We start from the raw sequence: 24,110 nt of genomic DNA, 5'->3' as shown, positions 1-24,110 counted from the left end.
GCATGTTCCTGTGTTATCATCTGCAGTGTCTCTTGAGGCAGGTTGCAGTTGTCAAATAAGAAATTGTTTAAAAATCAATCTAAATCTCAACGAAGATGCATATGATTTATGATGAAATGTCCATTGGTTAAGGTACACTTCTGGTCTCCAAATGTTGTTCCTGAGCTGAGTAATTTCACAAACAAGCCAGTGAATTTACTCTGTTATAACACTTTATAATGCACTGTTGTGCAGTCTTGAGAGCAAAAATAATAATAATAATAATAATAATGCAGACCCCAACCTCTTGTCTCCCTGCATGTAGTTCTTGCCTGCCTTACCTTACTGTCTCTGCTCCCTGGCCCTTTTGTTTCATTTTTTTCCAGATGAAAGAGAAAGTGTGAACTGGCATGCCTCAAGAAACAAAATGTATTCTTTGAATCAACGATAAATTAAGTAAAAGCACTGCAGTATTAAAGTCAAAAAGCACTTTGAATCACCCCCTTTAAATAAGTGCTTTGTTTCACTATCTCCTAAAATGCACATAAAGATGGTTTCCTTCCTAAAAGTAAGTGGAAAAGTTCACCCGCTTCAGCTTACTGATTAATAATTATCCAACAGTGGTTTACCGTTTGTGGTACAGCCATAAAAAATGTTCTAGCATAAACATTAAGGAGAAGTGTGAGCTCAAATGTCACTGCCTCCACATATAGACCCAATAATCAATTGTGTCAGATTTGAACAATAATCCTGTGACTTATTCAGAATGAATTTATTTATTAGGTATTAACAATCTCGCGTTAGTTTTGTTCTCTGTGGTTGTACACCCTGCAGTATACAGTCAGACCTCATCTAAAGATAGACCTGTCATTACAGGGGTTGTAGGCTAACTAAAAACTCATTTTCACGTGACAGATCTATAGCCATCTACGCTGCATTCAGGTCCATTAATAATTTCTTCCACTCTCGCGTGCCTCAGATGTCTGTCTGTCTCTGTCTCTTTCTCTGTGTCAAAAGGCTCCATTAACAGCTGCAAGATGGTGGAGCCCCGCGCAGGGCAGCTGAATGAGCAGTCAAGGAACAGGAGACAAATGCTGACGGTTTGATGAGCACCATTTGTTCATCACTTACGCTTGTCTGGATTTCCTTTGCACGTCACATTGTGCATTTTTGTGCATTTGTTACGACAGTATTATCACTTTGCATTAAAATGAATACTTGTCAGGTACATTTGCATGTCTGTTGAGCTGTAAAAATTTCTTTGAGTTTGTTCAGAAATTGTGTTACGTTTTTATTTAAAACAAAAAGTCGTCCTGAGAGAGCTTGAGCTTGAACTCCTTGAACATAACAAACTGCAGTTACTCAGTACGACCAGCAGGCAGCGCTGCGTGTTGTAAACAAGCCTGCCAATGGTGGTGGCTCTGCTTAGTTCTCCATTTTGTATGTTTTTCCTGGAGGTTAGCGCCTACTTTCCTAATGGCTAGCTGCGAATCATCATAGCTCAGTCAGTTCAACGCAGTCTGCGTGACAATTTACAGCTCGGTCGAACTGGAGGACTGAAAACTCATACAGCGCGCTCAGCTTGACGTGCTTGTGTCGTTTTATCAAGCCATGTAGGTGGAATAGGACGCGTGGGGAGCACCGTTAACAAACACTGAGTCAGGTTAACGTTACGTGTTGTGGACTACCACTTTCAACCAAAACAATGTTGACAGACGACCTGTGGACACATACCAACAATCAGTCATCTCAAGGGTAATTATGAAGTTTCACTGAGATTTTAGTAGTTAAATATACGTGCTGGCCAAAGACAAATGCCGTAACGAAGCAGATTTAACACGGAGAATGTAGTTTAAAGGGCTAAGGTTACGTTATGTTGGCTAAGCACACTGGCGCAACTGTCAACGTCGTTCGACCGAAATGAGCCACTTTACGTTAGCCACATTGCTACCTAGCCTGCCAACTGTTAGCAGTAAGCTAACGTTAGCATATGTTTGACTCGGGTGAACTGTATTGTAATGTATGTGACTTGCTTTCGAACGCTTGTTATGTGTGTTTACCTTACGTACTGCGTATATACAGTAGACAGGGCGGTCTTTGCGCTCATGCGTACATTTTGCTAATGTGAATAACTAACGCAGTCACCCATCCATTAGCTTCGTTGACTAGCAAGGGCGCGCGGGTGGAGGGGGGCGTGCTTTGCAACTTTCCCTGGTCCATATTGACCTAACGTTCGTGACTTGTTCTCTGCATGTGCTTAACCACAGAAAACCCTTTACATTACTTACTAGTTGTTCAGCACGTCTGATAAAACCCCTTTCTGTGTATGTTTCCTATGCACAATACACCCCTTTATTTTAACGCTCTGTCTGTTTCCCCCCCCCCCAAATAAAAAGATGGATGAAGGTGGAGTGAAGAAAATAACATATAGAAGAGATGACCATTTAAGCAAACTGGTCTACACTGAAAGCCTTGAGGAAGGAGGTCTGTTAAAAGTGGCTCCTCAAAGTGCCATGTCCATCACCTCTGCCACGTCTATCGTTCTTCCATCCAGCCCATTGATGCAGCCAGGACAGGTGCCTAACGGCCTCAGTAACAGCCACCTTCCAGAAGAGCTCACCTCTGTTACTACAACCTTAGGCCCCTTGTTGGAAGACCCAGAGTCCAGGAGCCTGACCAAAGATCAGAAATTTCAGCAGCAGCACCAGACACATTTTTCCACTACATTTGGACATCAAAACTCAAGGGAAATTTTGCCCCAGTTGGAGGCCAATATAGTAGACATTACCCAGTCCTCCATGGATTCACTTATTGGGGGTTCAGATCCCAACTTATTCCCAGTGAAAACAGAGGATTTTTCCATGGATAAAGGAGACCAGGATCCCATTGACCTCGATGCCTTTGATCACATTGGGAAAGATGTGGACGTACACCAGAAATTGTTCAGTGACAATGCTCTGGACTTACTCCAAGACTTTGAGCTTATTGGGTCCCCCTCAGATTTCTGTGTAGGAGATGATGCCTTCCTGTCCTCTCTGGCAGATGACTCTCTGCTTGGGGATGTTAGCTCAGAGAGGGATGCAAAGGCTGCTGTGGTTGAGAGCATTAATGGCAGTGGAGCAATCTCTCTTACTCTCAATGGCAGCAATATGACAAGTCCAGATCAGTCATGCTCTAGCATATCCACAACTGCTTCCCTAACTCCTTTACCCACTTTGCCTGTGTTAGTAAAGAAAGAAAAAGATGCTGGCTTCATTCAGCTTTGCACCTCAGGTGGGATCAAACAGGAGAAGTCCTCTGCAGGTCAGAGTTATTGCCAAATCAGTGGCACGTCCTCCACAGACATGCCCAGCTCTAACCCCATCTCCATCTGTGGGGTCAGCACTTCAGGAGGACAGAGCTACCACTTTGGAGTCAATCCAAGCGGCACTGATGCTCAGCAGCCGAAGGATCAGAAGGCAGTGTCCAGCTTGTATCTCCCTGTAACAACCATTAGTGGCTCCTGGAACAGGGACCAGGGTGTTGGGGACAACTCTGCAATGCACAAGGTCAGGGAGGCTTTCTCAAGCTCTCCCACTTATCCCATCAGCTTTGCAAGGTAAGAAACATTGGAATTTTCATTTGATTGACTAATCTATTTGTTAACTGATGGTTGCAGCTGTACAGCGTGATGCATGACTAGGGCTGCAACCCGAAATTGTTGTCATATCGTATGACAGCTCACAGATGAAATATCACAGATTCATGCTGTCAGAGTATATTATATCACACAACTATTATTATAGTATGACATCATGTCATGTCAGACATAAAACCTCATATAAACATATTCATTTATTTTTACTAACACTGATGTGTAAAATTAAATACCGTGCAAAAGTAAATGTTCTTGGTATGACAACCTGCAATTTTCATACCATGATGTTCTGTGAAGTCTGTAAACTGCTGCAATCCGTGTATGCTGAAAAGCACTACACTAAGAAAATAAATACTGCATCACATACATCACATCATATACTATCTTTATGTATTTTGTATTGTGCCCTTGTAGTGTTTTTTTTTTCTGGAGTTTTATGTTTTTGTTTAGTGTCCATTTATAGTAGAGTTGTCAGAAGTGTCAAAGTATGTATACTTTTTTGAAGTCACAAGTTTATCACAGTACGATATTTGCAGTAGATAAAATCGAAAGTACCAGAGTAAAAAAAAATAAAGAAAAATAAAAGAAAGAAAGATGGATCTCCAGTCAGATTTTCAGATTTAGATTGGCTAAGGGTGGGCAATTGGGCAGCCTTTTTACTTATTGTCTGCATGTTGTTAGATGCAGTCTTTGAGCCACCTGGCAGCAGAGGCATAGTTCACCTGAGAAATGTCACTGTGAAATGTCAGTCTGAGCAGGTTTTCTTGCTTACTAATGCTCACTGACCTTGTTAATTAAAACTCCTGGCTGCTGGTTGTTTCCTGCTTTGGTTCAGCTGTTGTATAACCTTGTGTGTTGGGAAGTGGTGTCATTCATTTAACTGAGGTGTATTTATGAGCTCCTGTTACCTGGGTGTAGTAAACAAAGGATTGCAAAGAGATAAGGGTGTCATGCACCCAAGACCAGCCTTTTTAAAAGATGCGTTGGTCAGCTCCTAATTTAAAGCCATTACTTGGGATTTAGTTACTTGTGATTGCCATTCATCATTATTTTAATGGGCCATTGACAAGCTGTTGCTGTAAATATTAGTTTGTATTTCAGCTCTGTTTGACTTGTTTATTGCTCAACTTGGGCAGGCTCTGTTATCTGGTTTGACAAATGAAACGCTAAATATAGCTAATTCTGGATGACAGCTCTCACAAAGGTGTTAGTCCAGGATTCATCCAGTTTTTGACTGCACACATGTGATGGAGTTGGGATTTGTTAGAAACATTCAAACATGCTGCATCAGTGGATAAGACTCATGATATTTAATACATGTTGAAGAGATTGGTCCCTGTGGGAAAATCAGGGCATTGCTGTTTCAAAAAGTAAAGAGTTATAGCAAAATATGTGTTCTGTCAAGTTAAAACCATCTCTATTTAAAGCAACAGTGATATACTTGGTGGATTTATTTTTAAATATTCACAATCACAACACACACCATAATTCCTATAAATTGAAAAAAATGTATTTCCTAATGGAGAGAGAAATCATTCTGTGGTTTGTAAACAGATTTTTATGTGTTCTTTTGTGCTTGTTACCTAAACATGAGTGTAGTATATTTGTCCATTTTGTGGTTGTATAGGAATGGTAAATGGGAGGGGAGCATTTTATAAGTTTTGGTAAGCTTGAAATGTACTCTTTGCAGTGTTGGTTACCATAGCAATGGAGTCTTAAAATCAAGCCATTGTCCTGAGTAAAAAAAAAGCCTGGTTTAACCCCTAAGTTGGTTAACCCTCTAATCTTGCTTTGTGACACGGACTCATAGACTGCAGGATGTTGCTGCAGTAATAAAAAACAAGATCTGGAGAAAGGATGTGCTGTTAAAAAGCCAGGGGAATTCCACTTTAATCCAAGTCAGACATTTAATTTTTTCCTCTCAGAATGGACAAGCCTGAGCACCAGTTTGTGTGTTTATGACATGTCCCAGTTACAGTGACTTTTCTGCCTACACCAGATAGCGTTTTATTATTTATTTATTTATTATCTTAGTGTCTCCAGCCCGTGGACTCTGCACAGCCACTCACGGAAGTATCTGCTCAATAAGCGTCATAAAGTTGCTTTGGGCAGATTTCTTCATTCTTCCAGTTTCATGATGCCAAAAATAAACCAGAGATTTTCACATAAAGCAGGGCTATGTCAAAGCAGGAGTGGACATGGATCATTCAACAGTGGGGATGAATGAATTGTGGCCCTTACAGAATGATCAGACCTAAACAGTAAGAAAGAAATTCTCTAGTAGAGAAAAGTGAAAAGGGCTGCTTGTTCCACTGACTTAATCACGTGATTTTTCTGAAGCTTAATTTCTGCTGTGATTTCTTTCCAGTCAGTATCAAGTCACAGTGTGTGGAATCCACATGGCCCCACAAAGTGTCTTTTGTACAGTTGTTACTTTGTCGCTCTGTAGAGTTTTATGGATTCAGCTGTGGAAGTGGCCATGAGATTCAGACATGAAGGTGCTCAACAGAAATTATTCACAGAGACTGAGGCAGAGAGACTTAAAGGCTTTTGTTTGTCTCTCTTACATTCATACCTGTCTGATTCACAGTATCTGACAGGGAGTGATCACACGATCAAGTTTGGCACGCAAGAGTGAGTCATTTCAACAAAGGCGCAGCTGTGGTTGTGGGTTTTTTTTTTTGTTGTTGTTTTCTTTTTTTTATTGTTTTTAATTTTTTTTTTCCTTTGTGTAAATAATACCATGTTTGCGAGAACCTGACAGTCAACGTAATGCCTGGTCACCGGGAACAGATGGGTAGAGACACGAGATAAACCTCAGCCACATTTTCACATTTGGCTTTAATTGCCCCGCCTTTGTGTTCTTTAGAGGTGTGTGTGTGTGTGTGTCAGTGTCTGTGTGTGTCTAAGCATAGGATTACATCTGCATGTGGTGTTAGCCAAGATGATTTCGTGCATGTGTGTTTGGGTATTAGCTTATCGGTGTGTAAACTTAGCATTTCAACTGAGTGGGAGTTTGTTTTTTGTGTGGTTTCATTCGCCTCAACTTGTGTGACATTTAGTGGATTGAAATTAGCAGAACGCTGCGGTTGCACTGACTCTGCGGTTGAGGCGCTGTTAGCATCAGGTCACTATCACCTCAAGCTTCTCACGCAATGGTGCTGCTGCTCCTTCCTCCTATGGCGGACTTGCCATAGTCTTACAGTTTGCTGCTGTGCAAGTCCTCTTAGTCAAACCAGCTGGGAATAAAAAACAGTAGTCTCCTACATCACCAGTGCTTTAATTTTCCATGACTTGTCTGATCAGTCTATGTATTACAGTTTTAAAGTCTGACTCACAAGCAACTGGTTCTCAGACAATGAAGACTGCTTAATTTTCAAAAATGCTCCATTCCTGTTTTGAGCAACACACACCCTCAACAAATAATGACAGGTTTGATGTGGCATGACCTGATTTAAATTGAATTGCACTGAAAGGAAACAGCCACATTGACTTTAGAGAAAACAAATGCAGAAATGTCATTCCTCTGGTAGACAATTATGCAGCTCCTTTAGTAGGCTTGTGTTATGCAACTTTTGTGCTTAGCATGGTATTTCCCCTCGCCTGTGATAGGCCCTGCCCATAAAGGGTAGTTCAAGTTGCGTGTCATATGTAATAACTTAGATATACATCCTGCTGCTGACTTAAGCACATTCCCCATTATGTTCCCCGGACTCTCTGACAAAGTAAAAATTGTTGTGAACTGTATCATCTATAAAAACATTTTTTAATGCACACTGTAGGTTACTGGAATTTCTGGGGGCCTTTTAACACAAATGTGTGTAATGGAGGAACATTGTTAGCAGGAGTAGTAAAACTGGCTCACTGAATAGAACTGTTCTCACATCTCACACTCAGACAAAGCAATGTTTAGTTTCAGCCTCTGGTGTTGTCTTTATGTGCATGTTTGAGTAATGAGTGGTTCAGGTTTTTACATGATAGGAGGTTGTTCATTCTGTCTTTCACAGAAATCAGGTCAGTGATGGAATCATCACTTTTTTCAGTTTTCCTTTTATTTCTACATTCTGTCTTATCCAAGAAGTTACTGCTAAATAATAAATAGAGCAGAATCAGTTTTCCGTGAGCACTAAATGAGAACCAAACAATTAATCGTTTCATTGAGAAAATTGATTAATCATGAAAATGTTTGCTAAATGCAGCCCTTATTTTAACTGACTCATGCCAGTGAATTATGTTGGCTGCTGTGCAGTTTGATCTGAGCTGAATGAAGCAGTGCCTGGACAAGTTGAAGGACATGTCCGGCCGTGTCTTCACTAAAGTGGTAAACCTCCAGAGAATTTCACATGTGGGAATATTGAGTCAATGTTGGAAAATGGGTATGACTCACTGCTGGATTATATCAAGGAAGAAAACCACTTGAAAATAGACTGTATGAGGGCAGCTTTCTGACTCCTACTCTCTCACAGCAAATGGTTGTACTATCTTCACATGTTGATTTCCTTAAATCCTTCGCAAACTAACATACTTAACATAAACTAACGTACTTAACATACAAAAGTACATAACTAAGGTAAACCTCTTGCGCTGGACTCAGATTCCATATCAGCCCATTTATAGCCCAATCTGTTAGACGTATGGCATGGGTCAGGAACAACAACAAATGTCTTCTATGTCAATCTATCATTTTATGTAGTGTGTCACTATAATATACCAAAATAACATACCACTATGTCTCAACAGAACGACTAGCATGTTAGAATTTCTTTGCCTTCAACCTGTTGCAAACGTTAACCAATGCAACTGCTAAATGCTCTTGTTCCGTGCACAACTGCAAACATTGCAGAATAGACAAAGCAAAGATGCTGGTGCTGTAAAACTGCAAAATCGTGAAATGAAGGGTCATTGTTGCTTTCGGCTTTTCCAAAAACAGGACAGACCAGTATCATCCACGCCCCTGTTATTTACGTCATTGTGCCTGGGAATCAGTCCTTGGCACTTTTGTCCTGGCGATTGTTGGTCAGTCGTTTCTCTCAGCCAAGTCACTGCAGGAATTTAAAACCGTCCTATCGGAAAAAATGTTATGTAGTCTGAACCCAGCATTAGGCAGCACTCTTTTTATGCATGCTGTTGATCAAACTGTAGTTGTAAATCCTCAAACCACTGTAGTGACCAGGGTGCTAGGCCTTAACTGGAGGGCTATAACTGAAGTCAGAACATGTGGGGATCTGGTGCTGGTGAAGTGAAAATGTTTGTCACAGCTGTCAAATCCTTCAGCTGTGGTTTGACACATGAGCAGTTTATCGTCTTAAGTCAATTTATATATAGCTCTGTGTATTTATATAAAGCTTGTAGTGTATGAATAATTTCAGCTCTCAGTCTTGGCTTTGTGTACTGAGAGTAATCTTTGGTCAGAGGTGCTATTCAGTGCACAGTCTTGCTTCGACACACCTCTTGCTCTGCTTTGCTCACCCGTCCTCCCTCTCTCTCTGTCTGTCCCCTGTTTTAGCTTCTGGCCCTTGGTTGCAGAAGCTTTCAGCTGCTGTAAATCACCTTTTATGATTTTGTTTGTGTGTGTGTGACGTATGTGTCTGTTAGCTTTGTGTATTATACATGAGTGTGTAGGTGTGCACATGTGTGCATGTGGGTGTGTCATGAGTGCTCCGGCGAGCAAGCTGCAGTGAATGTCTCACTCTCCTGACCTACTTTCCCTCCCGCCTCCCCACAGCTGGCGCCTAGTGAATGCACCAGATCAAATGCCAGCCATTCCAGTTGTTTTCGTATTATTACCGCATTCCCCTGTAACCACAGTTTAGCTTTGTCTGTATTTAGTTTCTGTTGTGTTTTGACACTGAATAGGCTTATAGAATTTCCCTATATTGAGGTTAGGTAGATATAGCTTAGTCTGTGCATTGTTTGAGCCCTTCTTCTTACTTTTGTGTACAGGGGCTGAGTCAGCAAAGTTAAACTTTGGGAGTGGGTTCCTCCCACATTCAGCAGTGTCCAGCTAAAGATAATACAGTTATGCACACAGTAGCAGCAGTGAGCTTCCAATTCATTTTACAGGCATGGCAGCCCCCCCTCCCCACCTACACACAAGTCACTAACGGCTCCTATTATGGAAACTCAAATCCTATTGGGTTATTTTTCTTGCGCTCAGCCATGAGTTTGGTTTAGTCCTCTCCTCTGCTGTTTGAAGCCAAGCAATAGCTGTTGCACTGGGCTACAAAATGTTACTGAAGTAGGCTTGTGAGAACATCGTGAAAGGGGAGACAGTGCCTCCTTGCACGCAGTGACAGTGAGGAGTCATTCAAAATATCACGTGTAAGAGTATCTGCTAGTGGTCTGTATCATGAACCAAAAGAATAGCCATAAAAACACTTGATGTTGATGTAAAACTGCTCCAAAAGGTACTATATCTTCGTTGTATTAATTTTCTGAGGCAGTAAGGCACTAATGTCAAGCACTTAAAAAAAGACATATAGTCTGTTTGTGTTGGAGGGTACAGGATGCAGATATTTTAGAGAAGTCCGGCCCAGTCTTTAGCCAAACATAGCCAGCCCCTTCACTCTCTCATAAAAGCTGTGTTGTTGTTCTGAGTGCAAAAATGATTCAGAGCGTGCAGACCAGTTCCCCTTTCTATTTTGGTGGCTCTTACCTCGGGGAAGGAGCACTTCCTTTTGCTGCTTCTTTGCCCTCCTCTTCACGAGATGAAGATGAGGAGATGTTTGTGCTATGTTTTTTACAGCTGCAGCTACGAGTATTAACTAGTAATCTAGTATTCTACTGATTACTCCAACAATTAATCAAGTAGTTGGACAAGAAATGCTTGTGCTTATCAATGGTACATTTACAAAAGAGAAAATAAGATACCCATACCATTAACATCAATAAACATTATGCAGAAATCACATTTTAAGCATGCAGAAACCAAGCCAGATTTTTGTGAAGATCTGAAGATCTTACTCTGCTATTTTTAGCCTTATTTGGGAGCTTGAGCTGGAAACAGCCAGAGGGGCAAAATAGTTGTTCATATTTTTCTGCGAGATGATTTACTATGACTGAGGTGGAAGGAGGTCAAATAGGATGATGCACATGAAGTACTAAATGATCTGTTGCACCTAAAAAGAAATAAGCTGGCATTGCAGTGATGTAGCTCTAATGACTGCTCTTCTAAATTGACAAAGAGGCTGGGGTATATAGAGCAGAAGCCTATCAAGCTACTCGTGACACTCACGGCTAAAGGGAGATTATAAAATGTTAAGCAGGGCACTGGGCCACCAGCATTATCGTAAGTGCGTGAAGTGGCTTGCCTCGTTAAAACTTGGCTGATGGATCACACTCTTACAGTTGCAAGCAACTTTCTCAACACTGTTCTTGTTGAAGCCGAGGCCTAACTTGAGGCGTCTCTGCCTTTGTGCTGTAGCTGCTCTCTGACCGATAGTAAACTCTGAGGGAATGCGAGAACTTCCTGTCGATGTGAGCTCCCACTTCAACAGATGGTTTCAGAAAGAGGAAATTTAGTCTCCGCAGATTGCCGTGCAGCTTTGATTGGTTTGTGTCTGACAATCCACAAAAACAGATTTGTAACATGTCTTTTTGCCTGGTTAAATGTCATCAACTGATTCCAAATGGAGTTTTTAGAAAATGCTGAGAAGCAGTGGCTTCACTTCAGGCCTATTTTGGTATTGAAAAACATGTAGTGGCTGCAGTAATTGGATTTAACCCAGTAGCCTAAAGCCTTTTACTAAAGCTGTCTTACTGACACCATCCCAGTTGGCCAGTGAAGGACAAACTGGTTACCCCTCCACACCCTCTGACATCATCATCATCATCATCACTCTGGAGTCATTAGCCTCCTCCACCCACTCTGTTGGGACATGAAAGGCTTTTGTTTGTGTGTGTCCATATATTTTATGTGTGTGTGTGTGTGTATGTGTGTGTTTTCTTCCGTTAAGGAAACCCCGCATAAATCTGTGTGTGAGACAGATGGTGTACTGGTTACATCGTCATAGCAGCACAGCTTTTATATGAATTGTATTTACCATATGACCCCTCAGACAGGCTACTGCTCTCTGTGTGGACTGTGGTCCAAACAGTAGGTATTCAGACATGCTGGTTGTAGGTCTCTATGTAAGAAGTTTGTGGCATCACAGTAATCTGCCAAGACTACACATTTATTGATTATCCTCAAATGGCTACAGTGAAGCTTTTGTTTAAGATGTTCTCCTTTAACTGATCTCAAAGCAGCATTAATTTACTTTTTTGGCAACTTTCTGCAGTGGATCAAGCTGCAAACACAAAATTGACGTCTTATCACCTCGCCACCTTATACCAAACTGCAGTCACATTTCTGGCCAGTCTCAACAGCAACTTAGTAACTTAAGAACTCCCATCATCTGCGCCAGAAAAAAAAATATAAACATGTGTTTTTACCTCTTGCCTGGTTGGACGGGCTAAATTTACATGCCAACATGGCATTTTACATACCCCAGGCAAGTGGGCAATCTTTATTGCTGAGCCCCAGCAGATAAAAAAAAAAGAAATGCAGCAATTTGACTGTCAAAATGATTTTACTCTTGGGGCTTCTTCACTGATGATTCGATTCATCAACACTTTCCCAGTCTGCTCTAACTCCTGGGGGAAATATCTGGCTCTTTAGCTGCTAAATGGTTCACTGTATTCACTAGTTAGTTGCTGTTTGTTTGTTTTTAATTGTCATTTGGCAATGTGTGGTAGTGTACAGTGGGTTTTTAGAGCTTTTTGTTGGAAACAGCTGGCAGCTGATGAGATCGGTGAGACTGAACCAAGTGGAAAAAAAAAGTTATGGGCTGTAAAACTGAAAGGAAGAGAGCTGAGGGGAACTGCAGAGTTGGGTAATAATTCTCTAGTGGATTATCAGTATTAGCCACCTACTCATTACACATAGTAATTCAATTCAGTGCTTATATTAAAATGTTGACAATTACAGCTTTAAATGCAGTAGGTCGGCCACTGTTGTAAACCACATTTTCTATTTTGGCTCAAGTGTAAATATAGTGTAGTATATCTTACTTGTTTCCATAACTGTGCACAACATGGTGGAATTTTATTAATCAGTTATTCATTTTCTTGGTGCAAACTTTCACCCAAACACATCTATTGCAGAGCCAAAGACAACACTATGCTGGGAAATAGCCATCTATTCTGGCTATGACAAGGCTACTCCACAAAAAAGGACAGTCACAGGTTCTCTTATTGTTCAGGATTGGTTGGATTTGTATATGTGATTGCTAATTTTATGTTTCCTATGTTTAGAAGTGACGATGATTAACACAGCTTTTGTCTGTACAAGTTATGTAATTGTGTCATTTTTATCTCTTAAGTTAGGATGGAGAATCCAGGTTTCAAGTCTAAAAAAAAGAGCTCTTTGATTTTGACTGTAGCTATAAATATTTATAATTGTTCCTTCTGCTCAGGTCATCCACCTCAAACAATGATACATTGTGCACACAGTATGGAGTGTGATTTGTTTAATGCTTCTCTGTGATACATCTTGGCTAAAATCTACTGCACTGAAATTAAAACCTTTTTGTTTTGTTTTTTTGTTTTTTGTTTGTTTTTTTTTTGACAAAACGCCTTAGCAGAATGTGATTTAAATAAAACATTCAGTCAGATGTGCTGAAAATGGTGTTTTTTTTGGGGATTTTCATGGACTGAGTTGGCTGAAAGCACCAGAAAGATTCGAGGATAAACACTCCAGGGTTTGAATTGTAGCTGTATGGAATAATGGAATCAAAAACAATCAGGAAACAGAAAGTCTCAATCTATCGTAGTAAGTGGTAAGTGTAGAGTCATATTGACCACAGTGTATTGTCAGTGGTGCTCAGAAAGCTATCAGCCCTGTCATGGTTTCCTCTGAGGTCTCTCCCTGATAGGCTTTTATTTATCCAGCTGATGAATGCTTCTGGACATGATGCTTTGATGTTTCACTCAGGTTTTCCCATCCTGCTACACACATTGACCGCTGGGGTCTGACCTGCTTTTCATACCAATACCCTCATGTTGTATAAGTGCAAGTGAACTTGACTGCCTGGCTCAATTCTGCCTAAATATGTAAGTTTGTGCAGTGACATTTAAGCTGTTATTAAATAAAACAGTTTGTTTTTATTGCATTGGCAGACCTGTGGACACATTGACAGACAGACACAGTTGTTTGCAACTCTCAAGCTCAATATCCTCATATTGTAGGTGTGGTTGTTGCTGTGGCCACTGGGTTAGAGAGGGGGTGTGGACCGCTGGTGCAGTGACACTGCAAAGCCTGATGTCCTCTAGTGGTCGTCTTGAAAATGTACACTCTAGCCTCTGTTGACTGGGTCTGGAAACATTTGTGGTCCAATCAAAGGAAGAAGGGCTGTTTTATGACAACCACTGGATTTAGACTGTAACCACAAATCTTTGGATAGTCTTGGCTTTAAAGGCCTGAACGAACACAATAGACACACTTTTCCTCTCCTCATGATGTTGTGAATGAAGGCAAGCTTGAGGAAAAGCAAGCACAAGGAATGCATTGTCCCTGAAGGGCAGGTAAATATGTGTGATATATCTGCGTTGTTTATTTAAAGTTCTACTGCAGAGTTGTAAATATGACCTACACCTGAACTCAAAACCAAGAGGATGCTTTCGATAGAGACAGGCGGTGTGTAAATGGCATACTGTAGACATATAGTATTTGTCACATATGGGTTTGACCAAGATATCTTTGCAGCTATTTTGTGATGCTTAAGAGTTATCAAGTCTTTATAAGGGATGTAACATGACATTTCCCGCCGACAGTCGAGGTCAAGAGCCTTACGGTCAGTGGTTTGTCTCTGATGGTAAAGTTTTGACATCTTTTTATAGTTGAAGATGCCCTGCGTGACAGTTTTCAGTGTTACTCACCAAAACGCTTTGTGTGTACCAGTGAGATCTGACAAACTTGTTGAATGCACGGCCCCATAAAGTACTTTCAAAGCCGATTTTTCCTAAACATTTCAAACCTGAATTGTTACATCCATATTTACAAGTAAGCACTTTTTGTCTTCCCTGCCTTTGTTGCCAACGCATTGCTGGTATTCTTGTCATTACTTACTTGTAGATCAGTGGAGAAGTGTAGCACCACTGATAGGAATGTACATCACATCACCTGCATACACATTTGTCTACATGTGCACCCCCAAGCACAAGACATCCAAAATGAGGCCCCAATCATAGACAGACAACTCCATAGCTACTAGGGGCCAAAATTACCCAGGGAACCTTTTAAGAGAGATGCAATAACCCAGACATCTTCTTCACCCTCTCTCTCCAGTCCTACCTCCAGACAGGAAGGGGTCCCTACTTCATCCTCGGCACAGGGAAAGAGCGGGATTCATAAAATCTGCCTGGTGTGCTCTGATGAGGCTTCAGGCTGCCACTACGGCGTTCTCACCTGTGGGAGCTGCAAGGTCTTCTTCAAGAGAGCAGTGGAAGGTACAAAGCCATAAGCCATCACTATTTCCTCACTTACTTATTCATCCCCTGTGACGAGCTTATTTGTCGCTGATCTGTGTTACAAAAGTTTCTCAAATGCTGTTGTTGATATGATTTTAAGTTTGAGACATGATCATTACAAAGTAAAGGACTGTGATACGGCTAATTAGTTTTTCCTCCCTGTAGGGTTTGGAACAGCAGTGAAGGTAAATAACAGATTAATCATCCTGTTCTGTGTGCCTTAGGGCAGCATAATTACCTTTGTGCTGGGAGGAACGACTGCATAATAGACAAGATCAGAAGGAAGAACTGCCCAGCCTGCCGCTTCCGCAAGTGTCTAATGGCAGGAATGAATCTGGAAGGTACTTCTTAACTACATCTATATCGCCTAATTATGTTTCCTTGAGTTGGTTTAATTGCTCCCGCATCCTCTTCACCTTCTCTTTATTTCAGCACGTAAAACCAAAAAGTTGAACCGCTTAAAGGGCACCCAGCAGAGCAACCCACCTGAGGTGACATCTCCTCCGCCAACCGAGACTCGCTCCCTTGTACCCAAGTGCATGCCTCAACTTGTTCCCACGATGTTGTCCCTGCTGAAGGCCATCGAGCCGGACACCATTTATGCCGGCTATGACAGCACCCTTCCCGACACCTCCACCCGCCTCATGACCACCCTCAATAGGCTGGGTGGCCGGCAGGTCATCTCTGCTGTGAAGTGGGCCAAAGCTCTGCCAGGTTAGTAGTGTACAAATTCCAAATAGTAGGCTAACTTTGCAGTAGTTGTAGACAATGCATGATGAGATCAAGGCAGTTGGTATTGGTGAGTTTACAAAGAGAAGATGGGACACAATGAGATTAATCTGTAGTTGCAACAGATTTCAAAAGAAGGTTATTTCATTTGATACTGATATGTCTTATTGCCATTGCTCTTTTTTGTCTGTAATGTATGTAATTGTATGTTTATGGCATGAGCTTTCCTTCATTTTTATGATATTTCAGGCATTGTTAGACGCAAAACCCCTGAATGCAGCCAGTATGTGCAGTCAGTCACCTTTTTTTAACAGCACACAACACATGGCAAGCATGAATATTTAGCAAGTGTTACTAAAAGCAGAAGATGTTGTAATGTATTGTGCAAAACAGGTGTCTTCTGTGTTGTGCTTTGTGTAAAAAAACACACAGGCACTACATCTGGATCTGCTCCGTCTGGGGTGAAGTTGGCATGTAGTCACATTTGGTAAACTGAGTGAAATCTGATGAAGGCGCTAATTTGGAAAAGAAGAAGAAGCACTTGTAAAAGCAAAAAATTCAGATTCTTTTTTTTAGAAAATGTATGAGATATTTTTTTTTCAAGTATCACCAGCTTGAGATTATATTTTTAGTGCACATCTAGATTTTGCACTGCATTTTTCTTTTTTTATATCACCATTACTGGTAGTAGTTGAAATATATCCATGTCCTTCCTATCAGGTTTCAGGAACTTGCACCTGGACGATCAGATGACTCTGCTGCAGTACTCCTGGCTCTTCCTCATGTCATTTGGTCTGGGCTGGAGGTCTTACCAGCAGTGCAATGGCAGCATGCTCTGTTTCGCACCAGACCTTGTCATAAACGAGTATGTACCAGTCCATTTTTTGGCTGTGTTGAAGTCTAACCCTTGTTTGATTTGATACAGAAAGAAGTACCACACTCAGGATTGGATCCTCATTTGCATCTCGCATTAACTGAACAGAGATGTGATATATTTCAGTCTATAATTTACTACGAATACATCTGTTTGTTTATGTATAACAGTGCAGCTCTCTGCTCTGCGCTGTGTGTGTTGTATCTCCTGAGAATCAAACAGCGTCTGTCAGCTGTCATCGGTAATCTGCATTACATCCCCTATATAGACTCAATGACTCTGTTTGTAAACAGAGTTCTCTCTGAATGCAGGCAACAGTCAGCACAACTGTCTGTCTTTAGGCTATAATGCCCCCCCCCTTTTTTTCATATTTACATGCTGAAAATTAATAGGATCAAAATTAACTTCTGATGATGTTCTCTATCAGTCAGCTTTAAACAAAATTTAGCTTCTTTGATTATGATGGGAACTTTGAAGCAGTCTTTCCCTGTCTGGTAAAAGCTGGGAAAGACAGTTACATTCTTTTGACATGGTGTCAGTAATAATGTCTAACAATGTGGTATTTATCTGAATTATCTGTTCACTTTGACTCCAATTAAGGATCTGCCCCCACAATATTTGCTGAAATGACAATCACTCATGTTGTCAACCTTCTTACTCTTACAAACTAACGGACTTTACCTAATATCTGCGAGAAGGATTTAAAATACGATCCATAAATTGTTAGCAGCGAGACCTTGAACATTTAATCTGCAGAGATATTACAGGCAGCCGCTTCACCTTCCTGATGAAGCGGCGTCCTGCACAAGCAGCCCTATAAATCAGCTGTGACTTAAGGTGGAACAAGAATGTGCTTTTCACACGTTTCTCTCTCAACTCTACCAGGGAGCGGATGAAGCTTCCCTACATGGCTGACCAGTTTGAACAGATGCTCAAGATTTCCAGCGAGTTTGTCCGGCTGCAGGTTTCCCACGACGAGTATTTGTGCATGAAGGTCCTGTTGCTGCTCAGCACAGGTTAGCCTTTTTTTCTTTTTTTTCCCTCTCTCTTAAAAGCAGCTGAACCACCCACAGCTTCGCCCACTCTGACATGTAGAATGTGGTGCTGTGTTAATGCAATCATTACAAAAGCCATTACTCCAATCCAGTAGTGTTCACAAATGCTGAAAGTTAATGTTGATGCATGCACAGGACAAAACATCACTTCACAGCACTCTCTAGACTCATCAACAGACATGCGTTTTTTTTAAAATGAGAATTGAATCTTCATATGTGCCTGTCTGGTTTGATAAGGAAAAATATACACAACCAATTTCACCAGCCAGAGTACTTACTGATTACCTGCAGAAGTACCTAAACAAAATTAGTGCAGGAGAATAACAGTTGTTAACAAAGACTCAATAATTATACAACCATGATTGCTGGTGCCTTTAACACAGCACTCCTTAGGGCAGTGATTCCCAACCGCTGTGCAGTGGCAGTTGTCGGTTACGCGGGATGGGGAGCATCCAGCTTCACCCGATCGGCTCTCTGGTTGGGCGGCGTGCGGTCACGGGCGGAGCTGATCCAAACATTTTTGCCCGACAGCACGCCGCGCGATCTTTCTATGCTGCCTTAGGGTGTCCTGATTTTGTTCTGGCAAGTTTGTGCAGTACCATACATCATCTTCATTTCTGTTCCCCGGATGTTGACCTTTAGTTTCCCTCTCCCACAGTGCCAAAGGACGGCCTGAAGAGTCAGGCGGTGTTTGATGATATTCGGATGTCGTACATTAAGGAGTTGGGGAAAGCCATTGTGAAGCGCGAGGAAAACTCCAGCCAGAACTGGCAGCGTTTCTACCAGCTCACCAAGTTGCTCGACTCCATGCATGAGGTACAGAGACAGAAGGCAAAATGCATCCTCAGACAACAGCATTTTAATGTTATCAGCAGGTGGTTATTGACCACCTGCAGGCTGCAGCTTCCCTAATCTGTCTGTGATTGATCTCATTAATCGGTTTAAAGCATTTACCTGCTTCAAGGAAACTTTTGTTCCAATAAGGCAAAGTTACCTTGATATGCAGTATTTGATGGGGTTGTGATCATATTGAAATGTGATCATAATAAAGCTGCTACAAGTCGACACTTCTCACTGTCCACAGAGCACCTTTAACAAACTTTAATTTGAAAAATTAATTTGAAATCCTTTCTCATTTGCTTCTGTTGTGCTTTGATGTCTTTATTTGTTTGTTTTTTAAACATAAGATTGTCCTACCACACATAAATGTGTTCATAAGTAACAGTACAAACAATAAAAGTTTTCTTTAATAAAAGGATCTAAATGAGGCTGTCACACTATCAGATTTTCACTACCTGATTATCGTGACCAAAAGAATTCATGGTAATAGTATTATTCGTTTTTGTATAGAAAATGTGAAAAATAAGTAATAAAATAATCACAGTCATCATCAATATCCATAGTGCTAAAAATGATGACTGTCGTTGATAAGTATGTACCATTTCTCTAGCAACATGACCAAAAGACAGTGTGAAGATTGTTTCAGATGGCACCAAACAACAAATGTGTGCCAACATGTTCCTCTCTGTATGTGTGCAGATGGCCGGCGGACTGCTCAGCTTCTGCTTCTACACCTTTGTGAACAAATCCCTGAGTGTGGAGTTCCCTGAGATGCTGGCAGAGATCATCAGCAACCAGTTACCAAAATTCAAGGCTGGGAGTGTCAAACCTCTCCTCTTCCACCAGAGATGACTGTCCCCCCCTCCCCCCCCAACAGACACAATGCCTTAAAGTCCCACCATGTCATGTCACCATAGCCCACCCAACCCCAGCGAAGAGCGACGACGAAAGGACTGAGGATCTGTGGCGAGTAGTGAATGATGTTTGTGGGAGCTAGTATGCAATTTTGTGTAGTGTGTTACGGGTCTGGAGGGAGCGAGCGAGCGGCCGAAGACGTTTGTGTAGAGACCGGACAGCGAGCACAGAGGTTTTGTTGAGCAGATTAAGATGTAGTATATAACACATAGGAAATGGATAATCGCAAAGAGAAGTAGGCTTAATATCCATGTCGTCTCAGGTTTCTTACCTTCAAATAAAGAATGATATCTAAGATAGATAAAACAAATATCTATGTACAGGTTCTGATAGTATTTTCTACATTTTCAAATTCTAACAGTTTATACAATTTTCCAGGTCGTCGTTATCTGGCAAGGTAACAAAGCTTAAATATTAACGTGTTCTTAAGTAGGCTTTTTGACTGTATGTTCTTCTTTTAGTTTTTATAGGAGGTTGTAACAAAATGTTTATCAGTCACGTGTAAAAAGCTTCCCCCCCCCCCCCCATTTCTTTGATTGATACTTCGGACAGTTGAGCAGTTCTGTTGGGTTGTTAGTTAATCGACGTGCGCCGTGCTAAGGATGATTTCTCCCACAAGCCGACCTCTTCCAGGTTTACACAAATCTGTTATAAAAGGGAAAAAAAAGACATGTGCCTTTTTTGATTCAAATGTTATCTTCAAGTCATTCAAGCCATTTCTTTCGACCAGTTCAGTGCGTGCTTTTCTTTAACCCGTCGTGGTGTACCTTCATCGTACGTCGATTGTACTTTTTTACGTCACATGCAGTTGCAAGTTTTTCCTTTATTTTTTTTTTTTCTTCACTTCATGTTTCGAAGTGGCAGCTCAGCCCATCCTCTGTGTGTAGTAATAATCCTCATCACTAAGAAAGAATATTTGGAGCCTGCTTCCTGTCACGCCATCTCACACACACACACACACACACACACACACACACTCAACTCCTTAAGTGCGATTTGAGCACTTTGTACCATACTAAAGGCTTTAAATGACTGTGAAGAAAGACTGCTGTACCAGTCTTGATTATATGATTTTTAGATAAAAAGTAGAGAACTTTCTATAGGCGGGAATAGCCTGTTTTAATGTTTATTTAACCCCACTCCTGCCCCAATAGTCTAATAATGGAATGTGATAGATACCTGCGTCTACCAATCATCATAGAAGAAAGGGCATATTTTATTGTGTTTTCAAAATTATGTCAGTTCACCAGGCAAACTAATTTCTGTTGTTCTACCATGACTTGGACTGGTCGGAAAATAACCGTCCTCCATTTTTTTTTTTTTTTGTTTTGTTCAGCTGAGGGATGCAGCCGTGATTCTGCCTCTGATGATCCTTTCATCAACAATATCCATGATCTCAATCAGCATCTGATTTGGACACTTAATTGTTGAAACCCTATGCATTGTCACGTAGCTATATTTCTCAAAGGAATAGTTTAACATTTTGAGAAATGTGCTTATTTACAGAGAGATAAGTGCAAGTATAAACTTCTCCTTTAAAATGAACAGTTTGTTTGATAGAGAGCTTGTGTATACAGCACTTTGGATCAGACGCTGGCAGATTGATCACACTGCAAACCTCCCAATAATTTCTGACCCCCTCCCTTTTAAACATTTGTGCTCTTTCAACGCCCTGTAGGCACCTTGTCTTAATGTCCGTGTACCTTTAGTACATTTGCACGTTTATTTGTTTGGTAGGTAGTCAAGCCCCACCCACCCCCAGTGTTTGAAAGCACTTAGCATCAGTCATATCATGGAGTCGTGTCACAGTCAAAGCGTAGCATCACTGACTGAGGAGGCAGGCAAAATGGATGCTTTATTCTCTGGGAACTGTTTCAGTGCCAAACTCCTGTTTTGTCTGTTTTCGGCGGTGCTGAAAGTCAGTAAGTGTTTGTGTGATAAGATGAAAAAAGGTCCCAGTATTGAAGCTTTTAAATTTGACCAGAACTAGACAAAAAGTGAATTAGCGGCGGTTGACTTCAGTCCACTGGATTGATTTGTGTGTTGTGTAAGTAAGTGGGAATTTGAAATGTGCTGCAACACTTTCATCAGTTTCTAAGCACACAGTAATTCAGGTTGATGTGAATGTGAACATTAAAGGTCCAATTTGTAAGATAGTTGACCGTTGAGCCTCATTCCCAGGTCATCAGATTATGACAGTTTGGGTTGTTGGCCAACCTGCCACGCTAACACTAACTGCAAATTGCACCTTTAAAGAGTATTTAATGTGGTTTTGAAAAACAAAATTGCTCTTGACAGGTCAAAGGTGATGCCCTGGCAGTTAATTGGATAAATGTGTCAAGTGAGTGACTACAAAGTGCTCTCTCATTCTTCGGCTGTTGGTCTGTTGCTAAGCTATCCCAACAACAAATGTAAAGCACTCATTATAAATGTTTAACTGCTTCCATGCTCAGGTTGTTGAAGTTTGATGTGTGATGCGCCCACTACGTCCTTGTCCGTGTTTAGTCGTTTATGTCCTGAACTTTAAAAACCAAAAACATTCAGTTTGGATTCCCAAAATGTGTCTGCTTCTGTGATTTATGGAGTATTTTCACATTGTTCACTTTACAAATTATGATAAAGTTTGTGGAGTGTGTTGCCACGGCTGTCATTCATACATCGTGCTCGGAAATAAAAAAAAAAAGCGTACTTGTTGTTTTTCTTTATGATGTTTAATAAATTGTCGGAAATCATCTTCCTCAGCTTCATAGGGGCTTCTCATGGGTTACTTTCACATTCAGTGTATCCAAATCTCTGCTGCTGCTGTTCCTTTAGACAGGTAAATATATCTCTATGAAATCGCACACTTGCCTCTTCTTGCTCAAAAATGTATCCTCGCTTATACTTATTTGTACATTTTTGAGGAGGACACCTGAATATGCAATAGAAATGACAGATAATCTATCACCATCCTATAACAAGATGTGGTTGCATACTATTTTTTTTTTTTTTGTTCCAGGATAAGCTATTTTCATACAGGAGATTTGCATTTAACTTTATCTCTGCAGGCCAGATTTTCAGGAAACAGATTCACTTAGTCAGTAATCAGTTAAAGACTGCACAAGAAAAAGCCTATTTGATGTTTGACTACAAGGTGACCAAAGCAAAGTACAGACAAATTCAACATATGTCCATGTAAACTTAAGTAGTTCTTAAAGGACAAATGTACAGTTCAGTTGTACAGTTTTGTTTTATTTTTTTGTTTTTGTTTTTTTTAAAGAAAAACATTTTTTACTGTTAACATGATGGCTTTGGTCAAATTGTGTAATACTGTGAATAGGATAGGAGTCAGTCTTTTTCACACAAACTGTTTGTGAAAGTAATCAACCAGCTTGAATCTAAAAAGATTTGCACTACCCAAACAATGTTTGAAAATCTATTTTGTATGAAACATATGCAGACATTAACTTTTGAGAATTATCAAGGGCAGATCATATTTCAGCAGTATATGCTTTCTCTAAAAAAACAAAATTAAAAAAAAAACCCATTTGTTTTGCTTATAACGGTTTGAATATGTACATATAATCCGTTGTAAAGAAAATGTGGTGTATTTGTCTTCAATAATAGTTTTTCTATCCACCCTCTGTATTATCTCTGCTCTGTAGTGTGACTCCAGTTGATCTTTTCCCCCACCGATTAAAGGTTGAACTGTATGTCTTTGTGTGGTACTTGTCTAAACAAGGAACTGAATGCTGATGTTTGCCATGATATTAACTCGATGCTGAACAGTGGATACAGTGACATCATTGTAAGACACTTCCCGTAATCACACCAAGCACTTGTTCATCAAATAAATGCGCTTTTCAAAATTCTGACACCTGGTTTATTGGCTGGTGAAGGTTTACTGAAATTCTTTGGGCTTTGGGGAATTCGTTGCATTCAGGGTTTTTGTTTTCGTGACTTTAAATGATGTCAAGTGTGGTTAAAATGGTTTGAATGAGGATCACCCAGCAAGACGTTTGGCAGTAGCTACTGCTCTAGTTCAGATGAGGTCAAACTTTAGGCTCTCCAGAGCCTTCAAAAACTACCACATTTTAATCTATGACAACATGCCATCAATGATCCACAATCTACAAAGTAACTAAAGTTATCAGATAAATGTGAGTAAGAACTATAGAAGAGGTTTGGCATTAACAGTCAAATCCAAGTATCTCAGGAGTGTACGTTTCACCTTTAGAAATCAACATTGACATGTCATTGATAAACTCAGGCTACAGTTTAAGTTACATAACAGCAACGTTTATAACACGTTTGTTAAAAGCCTCGAAATCGAAATCGAAATAACTGTTGTTCAGTTATTTATGAATAATTAGTGTTAATGAGAAACAAGAAGTAAAACAAGTTGCAGGAGCTTTCAAGATACCAGCAGGTTTTCTTTACTCATCTGGTGCTCGAAGTGTCCTGAAATTACCTTTTAAAAGCTTGAAACTGAATATTGAAATCATTTTCTCTCAGCAGGAAGTATATGGTCTCTTTGATCATGTGGCTTTATGGCTTTATGATGGTCTCTGATAAAAACCGGTGCAGTCAATAC

At 40.6% G+C, this 24,110-nt stretch overlaps 1 protein-coding gene across 1 annotated transcript; it reads left to right on the top strand.

Annotated features, from left to right (window-relative positions):
* The first annotated feature begins 1,350 nt into the window (after positions 1 to 1,350).
* Positions 1,351 to 23,229, top strand: nr3c1 (nuclear receptor subfamily 3, group C, member 1 (glucocorticoid receptor)). The gene is made up of 9 exons (XM_046405982.1): positions 1,351 to 1,734; positions 2,376 to 3,577; positions 14,943 to 15,103; positions 15,349 to 15,465; positions 15,557 to 15,838; positions 16,574 to 16,718; positions 17,613 to 17,743; positions 18,441 to 18,598; positions 19,322 to 23,229. The coding sequence occupies exons 2-9, from the start codon at positions 2,376 to 2,378 to the stop codon at positions 19,472 to 19,474; spliced, it is 2,349 nt and encodes a 782-aa protein (XP_046261938.1). The 5' UTR covers positions 1,351 to 1,734; the 3' UTR covers positions 19,475 to 23,229.
* The last annotated feature ends 881 nt before the right edge of the window (positions 23,230 to 24,110 follow it).

The sequence above is a fragment of the Scatophagus argus genome, chromosome 12 (assembly GCF_020382885.2).
Source record: "Scatophagus argus isolate fScaArg1 chromosome 12, fScaArg1.pri, whole genome shotgun sequence".
Taxonomy (NCBI): domain Eukaryota; kingdom Metazoa; phylum Chordata; class Actinopteri; family Scatophagidae; genus Scatophagus; species Scatophagus argus.
Note: the sequence above shows the minus strand (reverse complement) of the source record. Positions and strands in the feature narration are given on the sequence as shown.